Source organism: Apium graveolens, chromosome 5 (assembly GCF_009905375.1).
Source record: "Apium graveolens cultivar Ventura chromosome 5, ASM990537v1, whole genome shotgun sequence".
In the NCBI taxonomy this organism is placed as follows: Eukaryota; Viridiplantae; Streptophyta; class Magnoliopsida; order Apiales; family Apiaceae; genus Apium; species Apium graveolens.
This window is the reverse complement of record NC_133651.1, coordinates 80,488,827-80,506,301: the sequence shown is the minus strand read 5'-3', so window position 1 is coordinate 80,506,301 and position 17,475 is coordinate 80,488,827. Positions and strand designations below refer to the sequence as shown.

Genomic DNA, 17,475 nt, shown 5'->3' with positions numbered 1-17,475 from the left:
GGACCTTTTGTTAAATTACCAAAAGCTAAACTTCTTTGTTTGCATTTGTTTAAACATAGGGATAATAATGCATGTATGAATTCTAAATGTAATATGGATCAATTGGGTGGTCTGTCATTGCAACTCTTCGGTATGCACCTGCACATATTTTCTTAATATCATTTTGCTTCTTTTTTCATATCTAGTAGTTATATGAGCACTGTGTTCTTCAAATTTTAATAACTGATTATTACATTTTGGATTTATGCTAACTTTCAAAATTTCTGATCTTGTACTCCCTTTCCTAATCGAGAGTTATTTTTATGTCTGTGCATTATAAATAATTCATATTATTTGGTAGTTAAGAGAATATATTTTCACGAACAAAAAAGACAAAAAAGAGAATACTTCTCATGAAACGTGGACAAATGGACAAATAAAGGAAAGCTTTCATGTTGAATTCGAAAAGAAAGTGAATCAAATTCAACGAGTTGATAGGCAGTAGCAACTAGCAACTATATTACTGGTGTTTAAAAGCTTTTAAGGTTACTACGAAGTAATTTGTAACCTATTTTAATTTAAAAATATTTCGGTTGCCGTAATTTTAAAATTGAAATAGTTTATTTAAGTAATTTTAGTTGGTATGGATGTTTCGATATTTGAGGTTGATGTGCTACTTTGTGGTAATAAAATTGTATATTGTGATAGTCCAATTTTTAGTATTAGAATTTTTTTTTGCTAAACTGCTACAATAGCTTATTAAATTATTACAATAGCCTGTTAAAAATATTCTAATAGCATGGATAGAAATTTTACCGTAACTTTTCAAAGTGTTACCTTAGGTATAAATATGATATGGAAAATGTGGGCCTCAAATGTGGGCCCCAAATGCCACGTCAGTACACGGGCTACGTTAGCACAATGCCCACGTTAGCAAGTGGGTCCTACATGTTAGCCCTAGTTTTTAAAAAAAATTCAAACACTCTAATGTTACATATATTGATGTTGTTGTAGTCTTATGTTATGTTATTATAAGACCTTATGATAAAATAAAATGACATGTTACGCCGGGAAAAAATAAATTAGCTTATTTATCCTAAAGTATCATCCAAATACCTAACATAAAATTTATGTTACCCAAGTTAAAAAATAGTTTTGGGTAACATTTAGGCTGTGTTCCAAAAACTTTTTTTGGAAAGAAAAGAAAAGAAATATGAAGAATAAATTTCTTCAGCTTGTTCCTGAACAACTTTTACGAAAGAAAGGAAAAGAAAGCTGCAGATTTGGGAAGAAGTTTTCTTTATTTTTGTTTCCAAAATCTTCTTCCCACTTTTGGAAAGATTAGGAGAGAAAGGAAAATTAGTTATTTTCAATTCTTTTCTTTTCTACCCTAGATTCAGGAACACACCCTTAGGCCATCTTGATTTTAACAGTTTTTTTATTTGCTTAGGTTGTTTAAGGTGCAGTGACTAATCACAAACCCCAAACCCCATTTTCTGCTATTAAATGAAAGACAACAAGAGGAGTAAAACAAAACCAGTAAATATTATATATTTATATATAAGTACAAATGTCAATAGGCTAATAGTAATTACAAGATCATGGCGAGAAATACTCAATAATGGGGCTAAACCACCTAGTTTTTAACTTCATTTTTAGAGGAAATCTGACTGGCTTCTAAATGGATAATATTATGAAAAGTTTCCCTGAATTCATCTAATAAATACCTAAGTGAAGAAATTGAATCTTGAATGAAGGATATATTTAAACCTCAAGAAGCCCTTGTTAGCCAAAGTGTAAGATTGGAAAGCTGAGAGCACCATAAAATAAAGTCCACCATTAATCTGCTCCAAAAGAAGGGTTTGAAATTCAAAAACTTTGAAGGTTAAAGATATAAGATGAAGATTCAAGTAAAATCTTCAAAGAACGCCTAGAAAATAATGAGATTTGTCCTGTAAAGAACATTGACAAATATAAAAATAAAAAATAATATATAAACCAGATAAATTGCTGGGGCAAATAATTAACAAATTTGACCATAAAATAGGAAGAGTCTATTTAAGACTGGACAAATGTATTACAGAGAAGAGAAGAGAAAAAATATTGCATAAAGTGTTAGTTCTCATACATATAGTCATGTATGTCTTTTATTTAAAAACACGTACTAGTCTTGTATATGCTGAAACATGCTTCAACGACCTACAAATTTGTTTAGTTCCTTTACAAGGTATTATAACCATTTCATTATAGCTTAGTAGGAATCATTGTATTTCAAATTTTAAATGATTGGCTTTTTTAGTGGAATAATTAGCATGTATTAGCAAAATAGCCATCTGCATCTCAAGCAGAAGATGCATATTTCTGTCTTTTCCTGGTCAAAGAGAAGAAAAATAATTGGTGTACAGAATGATGTACACAATTTTGTACATAATGATATGTGATGTGTTTTAATTGGAATGTTGGAATGGGCTGTGTATTTATATCAATAAAACCAATTAAGACACGGCACATCAAATATCATGTGATTATATACACATATTTTCTACAAAATTCTGTACAGTTAGCACTACTGGAGAAGAGAAACATACAAAAAAATATAAAACATATAATAAATATAGTCCCAAATTAATTAGCATTGGCATCATGTATATACAATATCATCTTTCATTTATTTGATATTTTTATAACTCATATAAATTATATCTAAATTATATATATTTATTTATTTATTTAAATGATGGGTTGGGTTTGGTTTTTTCTATTCATTTTGAACTAATAACTCGAACTCCACCTATGAAATTGATTAAGTTTTTAAATATTTGGTTTCGGTTGAGCTTAATTTTTTTTTTGCTCAATTTTAATCATTTGCACACAATAATAATGATAAAAAAAATAAAATTAATAAATTTGGATAATCAACAGGTTGACATTGTATAATCATAATATATTTATGGTGGATTAGGAAAGTCATACACAACTTCATAGTCCTAACGTGACATATCATAGGCCCGTTATAATCTTACTTCCTAGAAGGGTTTAATCACATCTGGGTGAAAAAAGTGTCCATATCTAATTGGATATTTAACTAGAAAATGAGCAAAAATATGAAAAGTAATTAAATTTTTTAAATGGAAATCTTTAAAAAATAAGAAAATAATTCCCGTTACAGGAAAATATAGAAACAATTTGTAAAATTATTTTGGTCCCCGGTTGAGAAACAAAATTAGGTTAGTGGCATCAAAAAGTATCCATGGGTACAAAAAAAATCTAAAAAATTGGGAAAATATATGAAAAGTCATGAAAAAAATGGGAGTAATTTAAAAATTATTCCTTCTTACAAGATGATTTGTAAATAAAAGAACAGAAGATAATATTATGAAATTAGCGATGAATTAGTCTTTATTTTTGGGAAATGATGAGCTGGTAGCACTTTTTTAACTTGGTTCAAATAAGAGTTGTATTTGTATGGACTTTGAAACTTGGTTTAGTGGTGATAAAATTAATCTCCTTGACCAAGTTAACCAAATTAGGATAGTTAAGTAGGTCAATTGTACGTTTAAGGGTAGGAAACAAAAATATGTCTCATCTCATGATTCTAACATCACTATGTTACTTCCTAGTGATAAACTTTAGAATCTTGGTAGGTATTTTGGCATGAATGATGGCCAGTTAGTCTTTGACTTTAAATCAGCACACACTTTCTCGAGATTTATAATACTTCCAGAGAAGAAAAAATTGTAAAATCTATTACAAGTTAGGAGTTTCCACACAGTAGGTGCATATTTTAAGTCAACAAGTAATTTTACTAAATTGGGATGTTAGAATAGAAAACAAAGATTATCACGACATAATTTAGATGACAAATGATATGGGGCAAAAATAATCTTAAAATAATTATTATTGAATGATTCAAGAATTTGATTCTTAACTCTAATGATTTATTTATTAATAATTTAATCAGTAAATAAACTAACTGAATAACAATTTAGGCACTAAAAACAACAATGAATATAATTTTAGATAGGAAAGCTGTGAAGGCTAATTAGGGAAGGAGACTTAAACACCCATCACTCAACCGAGTCTAAATCACAACATCAACCTCCACCTTTGAATATTCATAGAACATAGACTCCTAGACATATTTTTTTGTGCTAAACAATAGACATCTTCTTAAAAAACAAAATCACCAAACCAAAGTGCAATCATTAAGCTAGAAACTCTCAATTTTTCACTACACCATAAATGGCCTAGAGCAACACCAAGAAAATGTTACAACAGGCCCAAAAAAGTGTTACCACAGCCAGAAAAAGGCCTATGGTAACATAAAAATTAAGTTGCTTTTTTTCGAGTTACCTTTGGCCCCTAAGGTAACATTACTTTTGCCCTGCTGTAACATTCACTTTTGTGTTACAATAGCTGTCAAAGGTAACATTAATCTATGTCTATAGTATCACAATATGTATGTTACCTTTGGACTCAAAATTTTCAAAAAAATGGGGCCCACCAGTGGGGCCAACATGTGGGCCCCATTTTTTATAATGATTTGTATTATATTAATTTGACATGATTTCTTTATAAATTGAACATATATACCATTAACATGTTTTTCATACGTAAAAAGCAATACTACATGAAATTCTGCTATTCGAAATCGAACAATCCCAAAATATCATTACATACCAGAAAATGTATTACATCCAAACTAACTCAAACATTTAAACCATCACATGTCTAAAACTATGACAACAATAATTATTTTAACTAAACAAAATAGTTCAGGTTCTTTATTAAATATTAGAAAAAAAAAGATAAACTTAATAAATAGTAATACTAGAAACTCTTCACATTCTCCTTGACTTCAGACGCAAGCGTTCGGTCCACTTTTTGTTAAGTGTCCTCCTTTACCAGCATGTCCCTAACTGCAAGATACCTCAAAGATAACAATGCACAAATTAGTTAGACAACACAAATTTGACAGAAAAGAAGAATGGCAAGGTTGATGAGTGGCATTGTTACCTTTAGGTTACACCACAGTTTGATGTGTACTACTAAATCATTCTTTCTTTGACTGTAATCCCTCATTGTCCATCTGTGCAGTTTTGGATGGCTTAGCACATGCCTTTAGGACTGCGTCATTCTATAAGAAAAACAGACATTTCAAAAGATTTTTTTAATTATGACATTAATGTGGTCAAAAGTAATGACAATATGGTTCATAATTTAGTAAACAACCTACTTAATCAATGCAGCATCAATTTGTAATAGACCAAATAATTTCGAGACCATATAAAGATATTAATTACTTCGTACATGATAACTGGCAAAGAGTTTGGGTGTTGGCAGTATGGCTTGGGATTATGGCTGGTTTATTAGCTTATAAGGATTATGGCTGGTTTATTTGCCAATTTGTTGAGGCTTCCATGTGATGAACCAGTACCTGTTTCTTAAATAATAACTAGTTAATAATCATATATTTAGAACATGTTTTTAGAATCTGTAATGGTATACAAGGCGAGAAAAGTACTGTTACCGATAGCAACAAGATACAAAATCATGTGGATTGACAAGGAATGTTAAAACTGAATTACCTGGAGGTGCGTCTTTGGTTGAATCTGGGTTTCTCGCTGGAGTTCTGTTCAGACCGTCTGCTACCAAGATGGAATCAAATATAAGTAAGCAACAAAACTATATATTGATAATATATGTATTTCCTGCAAGTGCGAATAGAATCTCAGTCAACACAGGTTGTATAAGTGAATTGTTACCTTTACAACTGCTGAGGTCTTGAGTTTTAACATTGCATGTAATAGGCAAAGCCTGGGTTTGGTTGATGGTGAGCCCGAGAGAACCACCACCATTTAAAACCTGGCACAAGCACTCTGGCCTTAACTTGATGATGCTACTAACTCTGGTTTAGGAAAAATTGTTGACACCATTTACTCGCCCTTTTATGATAATCATTTTCAACACTCGAGTTATTATGGGATTGTTCGACGAATACAAGGTTAGATAAGTACAGAGATGTGTGTGATGGTACCGAATATCTGGTAATGCATAAGGAAGATCCAAACTTCGAGACTACATTCGAGGAGTGTGTGAGGTGGGCTGAGCCTCCTATAGAGACCAGAAATTCAATGCACTAACAGGGATCCAAAAGCTAAATCTTGCATAAATCCCAGAAAATATTATGTTAATATACAATATCATAGGAACCATTACAGTACAAAGGCCATAAAAAACAAGTTTGTACCGAATAGAAGTATAGGAAGCGCATTTTTTTGGTACTTATTGGGAAGCTCAGAGAGCTTTCCTAGCCATAGATTATTCCAAGCAAAAACAACAGCAATTACACATGGACCAAGTACGATTTGGTTCAACAAAACCTGCAATAACAGAACATATTATTATTAGTACTTCAAATATAATTCTCTTTATACAAGATATCTAATTATTTTAACATGTTGAATATAGAATCATAGGGGATGTGTGTACCTTTATCACTATGTTTTGGACTGTTTGCTTTGGCATGCAACGTTCAAGCAAAAGAACCAGGGCCATAAAAAGAAGACCAAAGTTCCAAAACAATTTCACAGAGAAGCATTTATTAGTAGGGTCGTATCTGTTAATAAAGAAAAATATGGCCTATGTAATTTTAATATAAATTACAACTTTGTAGCCAACCTTAAACTTTCAACAACATTACATGTAAGCTTCTTTACTAAAAGTGGAACCTCATTGAGAACTTCCCTGATAATATGTTATAAAACTTTTAGTTATATTAAATTTTTAATAAGTTTTGAATGAATGTAATATACATCATTGTATGTATAATTTTGTTACAATACAATACAATCTCACAAAGAAGAATTTATTAGTAGGGGATATATTTCATGAGATCTAAATCATCACTCCATTCAATCTGTACTACGAAAACACCAGCAGATTACTATATGCGTATTACTATTAAATATCAAGTATCAATAGAAGTCATATCACTGACTAAAAATTACCAGCTGAAAATGGTTCATGCTAAAACAAGCGCAAGTGAATGGAGTAGCCCAATAATAAGGAAATCAATTATTCAAAGTCAGGAACATTATCAATATCGAATATAAAATTATTCAGAAAGAAATATAATTACAGAACCACTCAAGATGCAAGTAATTTACCAACAAAGAAGACGAACTGCGATAATCAGCAGCAGCACAATTAGCGATGTTGATGATCCCCTTAGCAACAGAACACTGATCACAAGAGGCTAATGAGCAAACCAGTTGAATTCCTTCTTTGGATTTGATCATCTTTGTCCGCTTCTTCTTCATTGAAAACAATTTCAAACCAAAGGTACTAGCATTCTGAAGATTGATCAGGTCGTAGTTCACCGTTTTAAAGGAAGTCACAGAGCATTCAATCCAGTTAAGGCAGATTAGGTCCTTAATCGCCTCCTGAGAAGTGATAAACACATTAGATGACACGTTATCATCATTGAAAAATGAGCGAGTCAGATCCATCAGCTTAATCGAGTCTACCGCATCAATCAGCACCTCCTACCAATAATTCAGAACCACAATTCACCGATCTTTCACACACACAGAGTAACAATTAACACGAAATGAAGGAATCAATATATGAACATATATGTAAGTATGTATAATTATGAAATCAGCTTACCTTTTTAACTTTATGCGGCGATTTGAATCCATGAATGCTGATAATCTGTGAAAATAATGGTGATATCATTATTTTTAATATTTAATTAATTTTCACCAATAATTAAAGAAAGAGGAACTAACTTTATTAAATATTAAAGCCCTATTTATTAGTAGGGTCGTATTTGTTTAATAGCTAGCTAACAGACACTTGACTCTCGCCTAATGCATATGTATATCTTGTGATTGTCTGGAATTTTAATGACTAATGCTTTTAAAATTAATAAAATTGACTTGATCACATATGAAGAAGAGCCAGGATTTGTTAGCTAATATTCTGATCCAAGCGCAAACAGCTACGACAAGAGCATTTCCACCGGAGAAAGCACTAACACAGATAAGTATCTATGTTAATCAACCAGTGTGTCAGTATCACACATTCATATAAATATGTGACATGTCTGTCATAAAACGACCTCATAAAAAATAAAACGACCAATAAGATACACGAGATAAAGATTGTTAGTTGAATCCCTTAAACTTGCTGAACTCGAGCTTCCTATAAATATTGTGGTCTTGGTGAATAATCCAACCAGTGCATTTCTCAGCACATCCAACTCAACTAACTCCATCATTTCCTCAACAAACATATAAAAAGCGAGAAAATGTCAGAATATCACTTCTCAAATTTGGTTAGAAAAAAATTAGGGGGCACAAACATATCTGCAAAAGAGAATTAACCAGGCCTGAATGCACCAGAATTTGAGTAACACTTTCAAGTTGTGGCTGCCTTCCCACAACAGGATCAAAATGAAAATAAACAAAATATTTCTAATTAGGATTTCAAAAATGCCCAATTTTATTTTTTTAATTAGAGCGTATTAATTAAACAAAAAATATACATCATTAGAGGAGAGAAAGAGCGGGGGGAGAGAGAGAGGCACATAGAGAGAGGGGGAGAGAGAGGTAGTACCGCAAGCTGATTTGACCACAAATTCGCAGTAAATAAAAAACCCCCAATTCCAATTTAAAACCCTAGTTTAGTTTGAAGATCGAATCTGAGAGATTTTATCAATATAAAACCCTAGCTTGAATCATCGATCTGTGAGGTAGTATGTCCATCGACGATTAGATTCGATTCAATTGAAAACTTAGAGAGAGAGAGTGAGAAGAGAGAGCGAGAAGAGAGAGCAACCGAGAGAGAGGAGAGTGTGAAATTTTGACTTGTCTAAAAAATTGCTGCTTCTCCAAAAGTTTTAATCCTACTGTAGCCCGCCTGATAGAAAGCCCAACAGAGCCCAACATTGCTAATTTCACCTTTTTTATTTTTAATAAATTTTTAAGTTTAAATAGTGTTCAAATTTTTATTAATAAAAAAATATAGTTACCATATAGTGCAATTTACAAAATTTAACAAAAAAATATTTTAGCAATCATAGCTAATATTAATAATATTGCTTAATTATATTATCAAAACAGATTAATTTTGAAGTAAAATAATTATATATATTTAATTGTTTGTAAAATATTACTTTTTTATCCATTAACACCCTATTGTAACATAAGTTTCCACATGTTACCGTATGTAACACTTTGAATCTATCGTAACATGTTACAAAGGCTATGGTAACATCAAAAACACTACGTTGCGGTAGGCTAAGATGAGCATAGCTAAGGTAACATAATTTTGTAACACGCATGATTAAACCATTGCGATAGGCCATCTATGGCGTAGTGTTTATAATGAAACTGACAAATTTAAACACTAAATATGCCATAGTTTTTCTATTTTGACAAACATGTTTTAACATGTTATTGACTTTGTTCAACCAACTTAAGAATAAATATATCACCATGGAGAAAACTCTTTTGTATTTTCCATACTTTACATCTAATACATATATCTTCTTACATAGACAATGTGATTAGCATTAGATTACAAAAAATAACAAAACTATATTTATCCAACCATTCTCATTATGTACTATAAGATATGATAGTTATCAAACCATATCACGTTTCGTAGATCCCCCCTCTAACTAACGGAGAGGAAGCACTATCAGTTTGCCACGTAGAAATTCAAAACGACTAGTACCTAATGGCTTAGTAAATATGTCATCTAGCTGATTGTGCGTGGATATATACCGAATTTGCAGATTTTCCAAGCAACTTTCGAACAAAATGAAATTCACCTCTATATGTTCCGCGCGAACATGAATAAATGGATTTTCATCCAGATATGTTGCTCCAATATTATCACATCCTAATAGCGGGGCATTATAAATAAAGACATTTAAGTCTCCCAAAAGAGACTGAAGCTATGATAATTCAATTGTTGTGTCTACCAAGGTCTTGTACTCGTCTTTTGTGGAAGTGCGAACTACAGTCCACTGCTTGCGGGAGCACCGGGAAATTAAATTACTCCCTAGAAAGATGGCATGTCTTTGAGTAGAACGTCGATCAATGGTAGAGACTACCCAGTCTGAATCAGTGAATACTTGTAATTGAAATGGATTGACAGACTTCATAATTGACAAGTTAAAGTGAGCAGTTCACTTTAAGTACCAAATAATATGTTCGAGAGCAATCCAATCATTGTTTGTCGGTGAATGCATGGATTGACAAATGCGATTGACAGAAAATGAAATATCAGGTTGCGTCAGAGTAACATATTGTAGACCATCAACTAATTGATGAAACAAAGTCGGATTATCAAAATATTTTCTTGCATAAGAAGAAACACATTCTAGGAATTAGGAAGAGCAGCTGGTGTACGAAGAGATTTGCAAGTTATCATTCCTGCTTTTTGAAGAAAATCCAAGATGTACTTGCATTGAGAAAGTAATAATCTATGTGACGTACGATGAACTTCCATCGCGAGAAAATAACTTAAGGGGTCAAGATTAAAGTGCAAACTCAGAACCAAGCTGTTAAATTAATGTATCAATAGCAGAGCGAAAAGTTCCTGTGACAATTATGTCATCAACATAGACAAGTCAACTATAGAGGTTGTTTTCTTAAAAAAAAGCATAGAAGTATCTAACTCTGATACAACAAAACCAATGTCACAAATAAAATCATATGGTGCATTTTGTTCTCGAACTTGTATTTTCTGATGTATGGGGTCTCGCCCATGTTCATTCGTCAAATGGTCACAAGTACTTTGTAATATTTTTGGATATTTTCTCTAAGTATATTTGGTATTACCCTATTGAATCTATGTCCCAAGTTTTTAATATATTCAATTAGTTTCAAGTTCTTGTAGAACGCCTATTTAATACCCAAATAAAGGTTGTCCTAAGTGATTGAGGTGGTGAATTTCGTTCAATATATAAATTTTTTATTAGTAAAGGTATTCATCATCGCATTTCTTGTCCTCATACTCATGAACAAAATGGTATGATTGAAAGGCATAACCTCCATCTTGTTGAAACTGGTCTCAAATTGCTTGTAAAATCTAGTGTTCCATTTAAATTTTGGAATTTTGCATTTGAAACAACCGTGTATTTTATAAACAAAATGTCATCATCAATATCACATAATTTATCCCCATATGAATGTCTATATCATCAGCCTCCAGATTACTTATTTCTGAAAATACTTTGGTGCCTTTGATTTTCGTTTCTTCGACCATATAATAACCACAAGACAGACTTCCGCTCTCGGCCGTATGTTTTCCTTGGGTATTCTCCAAATCACTTGGGTTACCATTGTTTAGACATTGAAAATAATAAATTATACATTGCTCATTTATTTAACACTCTTACTCACTCGAAAGCCCATTTATGGGTCGAATAATGGAACACCGGCTCCCATCTTTGGGGAATTAATTGCCTTTGGTATCCATAATAAATTTTGAGAATGTCGGGGGTGGAAGGGAATCCAACCTTGGTCCTCCCTCCATCCTAAGCTGTGATATCAACTTAAGAAAAAATATATCAGGATCGGGAAAACTCTCACTACAACAAAATAGGCCAATAACGACGGCTAACTTACGACGGAAAAAAATGTGCGCCCAACTTATGACGAAATAATGTAAAACGTCGTAATTATTTACGACGAAACCCAAAACTGTCGTAAGTTTAGTATTTTATTAATAAAATTATGTACGACATGATTAAACAAAAATAAAAAGTATTTTAAGTTACGACGATTTAAATATTTCGTCGTAAGTTAATTATTTTTATTAAAATTTTAAATTGAAATTGAATAAAAAATTATTTTATCTAAATTTACAACTAAATATTTTCGGCGGAAAAAATCGGATTGTCAAATTTACGACGGAAATTAAAATTCGTCGTAAGTTATCAAAGAGGAAAACTTGACTTTTTCCCAAACAAAATTGGCGGGAAAACAAAAAATCATTTGAAATTGCGACGATTTGAACATTTCGTCGTAAGTTAAATATTTTTATTAAAATTTTATCTTGAAATTAAATATAAAAATATTTCATCTAAATTTACGACGAAATATTTGTGAAGGAAAATATTGGAACATCCAATTTACAACGGAAATTAAAATTCGTCGTAAGTTATCAAAGAGGGAAATTTAACATTTTCCCCGAAATTTTGGCGGTAAATTTGACTTTTCTCAATTTTTTTGCAGATAATAATTTATGACGGATTCCGTCATAGATTAGCCTATAATTTTTTATAATTTCAATTTTTAAAAAAAAATATTAGTTCATGATCCAACCACATTAATGCCAACATTTATTTGTTTAGGTGACATTTCAAGAATTTCAGAAAAAATTAAATATTTTGATATAATAATTTAATATTAAATATTGATTATATCATAAGTATATATATATATTGTCATCCATACGGTTGGATCGATAAAAAAATATTTTTAAAATAATCGAAACACAAATTCAAAACTAAACACTAAATAGCTCTACTAGTCAAACTCATGTTTGACTGTTAAAAAAGCAAACCAAATAAATTTATTTTGATATGAAATTTTGGTTATATCACTTATATATATATATATATATATATATATATATATATATATATATATATTAACATCCATGCGGTTGGATCGACGAAAGTATTTTTAAAATAATAGAAACACAAATTCACGATTAAACAATAGTTAGTTGTAAAAGTCAAACTTATGCTTGACTGTTAAAATGATAAACCAAATAAAATTATTTTGATATGTAACTTTGGTTATATCACTAATATATATCTATTGACATCCATAAGGTTGGATCGTTGAAAAATATTTTTAAAATAATCGAAACACCAATTCAGGATTAAATACTAGTTAGTTGTACTAGTAAAACTAATGCTTGACTATTAAAAAGGCAAACCAAATAAATTTATTTTGATATGAATATTTGGTAATATCACTAATATATATATCTTTTGGCATCCATATGGTTGGATCGATGAAAAGTATTTTTAAAATAATAGAAACACAAATTCAGGATTAAACAATAGTTAGTTGTAAAAATCAAACTCATGCTTGACTGTTAAAATGACAAACCAAATAAAATTATTTTGACATGAAATTTTGGTTATATCACTAATAAAATTATTTTTAAATAATTTCATGATCTAACCATATTAATGTCAGCATTTATACCAAATAAACACCGATTTACGATTAAACACTAGTTAGTTGTACTAGTCAAATTGATGTTTGACTGTTAAAATGGCAAACCAAATTAAATTATTTTGATATGAAATTTTGGTTATATCACTAATATATATATATATATATATATTGACATCCATACGGGTGGATCGTTATTTAAAATAATCGAAGCATCAATCCAGGATTACACACTAGTTAGCAGTACTAGTCAAACTGATGCTTGACTGTTAAAATGACAAACCAAATAAAATTATTTTGACATGAAATTTTGGTTATATCACTAATATATATATCTATTGACATCCATATGGTTGGATCGTTCAAAATTATTTTTAGAATAATCGAAACATCAATTCAGGATTAAACACTAGTTAGTTGTACTAGTCAAACTGATCTTTGATTGTTAAAATGACAAACCAAATAAAATTATTTTGATATGAAATTTTGGTTATATCACTAATATATATATCTATTGACATCCATACGGTGGGATGTTCAATTTTTTTTTTAAAATTAATCGAAACACCAATTCAGAATTAAACACTAGGTAGCCGTACTAGTCAAATTGATGTTTGACTGTTAAAATGACAAACCAAATAAAATTATTTTGATATGAAATTTTGGTTATATCACTAATATATATATCTATTGACATCCATACGGTTGGATCGTTCAAAATTATTTTTAAAATAATCGAAACATTAATTCATGATTAAACACTAGTTAGCTGTACTAGTTAAACTGATGCTTGACTGTTAAAATGAAAACCAAATAAAATTATTTTGACATGAAATTTTGGTTATATCACTAATATATATATATATATATTAACATCTATACGGTTGGATCGTTCAAAATTATTTTTAAAATAATCGAAACATTAATTCATGATTAAACACTAGTTAGCTGTACTAGTTAAACTGATGCTTGACTGTTAAAATGCAAACCAAATAAAATTATTTTAACATGAAATTTTGGTTATATCACTAATACATATATCTATTGACATCCATATGATTGGATGGTCAAAAAAATGTTTAAAATAATCGAAACACAATTCTAATCCTTGGCTTCCTTCCTCCAATTAGTTTCCCCCCATTTATTCCCCCTTTCACTATCACTTCCCTCTTCAGTATAACAGAAACCTAATTGACCGCCTCTTCATCTTTCCTCTTTTAACCTCTGCCTCATTCCCTCTGTCAAAAACAATTAATCAGTCTCTAAACCCTAGAGATGGCCAATATACAAACGGATCTAGAAGAGTCTTTCATCTTTGTTTCAGCTGTTCTTTACTGATTATTTGCTCCCTCCCTCATCTTTTTGACCCCGTAACCAAGGACCCCAAGACCCCAAACCAATACAATTTAGCATCTTCTATTTCTCATATTTCATCCGAATCTACGAAACCCCTCTATCTCTCTTCCGGCCTATTCTCCGATTCCTCGTAAGTCTCCTCTAATCGTAAGTCTCCTCTAATCATGTTTCCTGCCTATTTACTTTAAATAATTTTTTATTACTTTGTTGTGGTATATTTGTTCGGCTAAAGGTTTTGATATGGGTGTGGATTACTCTGATGATGAGGTTAGGGCTGACAAAAACAAGTTGGGGTATGTTGCGATTCCGGTTCATGTTCCTGCTCCTGTTAAACAAGTTGAGTAGGGTATGGATCAGTTTTGAGTTTATATAGCTATGTATGTGTGGTTATTACTCTTTTATATCGGTTAGGATGTTTAACCCATTTTAATGAAGAAAAACACAGCTAGAGAGCTTATTAAGATTTTGGAGGGCGACTACTAGTCTTTTTCTACTTGACTATGATTGGTTTTAGTGACACTGTTAGGATGTTCAAACTACAGATTTGTTATGAATGGGGAAGAAGGGGTTCTGGAGCCATGTTTTCCTTGGTGAGCGGAATGGGTGGTCCTAATACGGCTGCCAATGTGGTGACATCAGGCCTTTTCTTTGCACTGGTTCAGGGTGGATTGTTCAAGGTAATTGAGTGAATGGAGAAAGTTATATATTTGCCTCACTATATAGTACATACTGTATGTGTTTTATATGAGTAAGTTGTATCCTTAACTAAACCTATATTCTTTGAATAATTGTGATTGTTTGAAAATGCAATTGTTGCATTATCTAAGAATTGCACTCCCATCTGCAAAATGAATGATTTCAAACTTTTAATTCTAAATCATTCTTTTTAAGTTTTCAAATTCTAACTAATACAATCCACACATTTACAATATGCAGACCTGAAGCCGCACAATTTTCAGATGCATAGTACCGGAAAAGTCAAATAATTTATGCAGGTATACACATAATAAAATAAATACACATAATAATTTGCTTATATAGGTAGGGGTATTGATGCACCTACACAATTGTATATGTATATGTGTGTATAACCGTATATCTTATGCATATATCAATGGATGGAGTTGAATTCAGATCCTTAGTACAAAAAAACAATAAAGAAGTTGGAGATATGCCCTCTGATAAAGCGTGTCTGGTAGGAAGAGAAGGCCATAAAACTGAATTCGAGTTTTTTTTTTGCTAAATGAATTTGAGTAATTTGGATTGACATATCTAAAGTAAGGTATATAGGGCCAACAGCCTCAAACAATTAACTAGGATATCAATACTAGTGACTATTGGTGTTAAATTTTAGATAGATTTTAGTAATAAAGCAGAGATTGTTATGTATGTGGGTTTTGTTACTACCTAAGTACCAGGGGACTGTGATGCTTGCACGATAGTGTTTCTCTAGTTATTCCATTGTTTTTCTCTTTGAATCTTTTTCAACAAAACAGTGGCTAAAGTTAATTTTTGGTGGCAATAATTGTAACTATAAAAGGTGACCGCGGTGATGAACAACTATTTGTTGCTAATGATAAATTGCGTGGAATTTTATCGAAGGGGAGGGGCTAGATGTTAAGGTTTTATATATCCCTTTGAGAGAGGATAAGAATTAAAAAGGGAAACAATAAAAATACAAACATGGCTTGATTAACCATAGGAAATCCACTTTTCCCAAGGTGTCTAAGTAGTTGGCTGGATGAGTTGCTCTCGAGGTACACAGCTGCTCAGTATTAATAATGGTCATCCTTTGTAGGCTAGCTAGTAAAAGTCTTATTATGTAATAAATTTATTGATGTAAGACATGAAGTAAGTAAACCTCAGATGTAGCTTATAAATACAGGGCTGGTAGTTTGTAGTTGACACACCCAGTGAAAAACACAACAGTTGTAAGAAAATAAGAAATAGAGATGTAGCTCATATTCAATGATAAAGGCTGTAGCCTTCATATTTGCATTTCAAAATTAAAGTTATAATCTTATCAATATATATCATCCTCATCCAGTTGGGTGTTTATAATCTTAAACTCATACCAGCCTATATATTTTGAGTTTGTAAAACCATACACGTTTCCAACAGAGCTCTACTGTAAAACAATGTACCGGCAGCAGATTTGAGAGTGTTATGTGGCCTTTTTTTAATCCACAGTAGCTGTTGATAAATACTTCTTAAAACCAGCTTTCTAACTGATAGATAGTATAGTCCTTGAATTTTTTACTGTACCACATTTGACATGACGAATTATATTTTGATCTCTTAAATGCAGTTATTTGTATCTTCAACTTCTATGCCAACGTGCAGAAAAAATTTCCAGAGACGAAGTTCCTCAAATTTTCAGGGAAAAGAAGACAAAGAAGTACTACTTTAGTTTTGTAATCTATTTGTTTTACTTTTATTTCATCTTTAAAGCAAGCTAAATTTGTCTTCTATTTCAGAATTGGAATAAGAAGCCAAGACCTGGAAGATTCATTTGAGAAGTTTATCAAGGCTTAGTATAGTACTTGATATTAATAAATTTTGTTGGATTTAGTCGCTTCTGCTTAAGTTTTATCATGTATTGTACAATTCAAATGACTTTGTTTTGTTAGGTGTACTTTTAATGTTTTTATGTATTTTTTGTACCTTATAATATTTGAATATTATTCCAATTATAGTGAAATAATATGAGTTTTTCCACTAGTTTTGATTGTTTTTTGTTTAGCATTGTATTGAATTTAAAAAATGGCTGGAAACTAGAAACTGAAAAGTCAGAATTTGGCTATTCTGGAAAAACAAACTTACGACGGTTGTTCATCACATATTCCGTCGTAAGTTACTAATTTACGACGTATAGTTGCGTCGTAAATTTGTGTTTTATTCTATCGAAGGGTCTCACATACGACGTTTC

At 31.2% G+C, this 17,475-nt stretch overlaps 1 protein-coding gene across 8 annotated transcripts; it reads left to right on the top strand.

The window, feature by feature from the left end:
- Positions 1–14,349: 14,349 nt before the first annotated feature.
- LOC141661365 (uncharacterized) lies at positions 14,350–17,254 on the top strand. Of its 8 annotated transcripts, XR_012549919.1 has the most exons (6): positions 14,367–14,676; positions 14,779–14,839; positions 15,089–15,223; positions 15,483–15,541; positions 16,855–16,944; positions 17,024–17,192. XR_012549919.1 is itself a non-coding variant. In XM_074468355.1 (5 exons), exons 2-5 carry the CDS (start codon positions 14,787–14,789, stop codon positions 17,060–17,062), a joined length of 360 nt encoding a protein of 119 aa, XP_074324456.1. In that variant the 5' UTR covers positions 14,354–14,676; positions 14,779–14,786; the 3' UTR covers positions 17,063–17,254. The 8 variants fall into 8 exon arrangements, 6 of the variants coding, with proteins under 6 accessions (XP_074324458.1, XP_074324456.1, XP_074324457.1 ...); XM_074468355.1 differs by lacking the exon at positions 15,483–15,541 and having other exon boundaries at positions 14,354–14,676; positions 14,779–14,882; positions 17,024–17,254; XM_074468356.1 differs by lacking the exon at positions 15,483–15,541 and having other exon boundaries at positions 14,358–14,676; positions 14,779–14,892; positions 17,024–17,243.
- Positions 17,255–17,475: the final 221 nt, after the last annotated feature.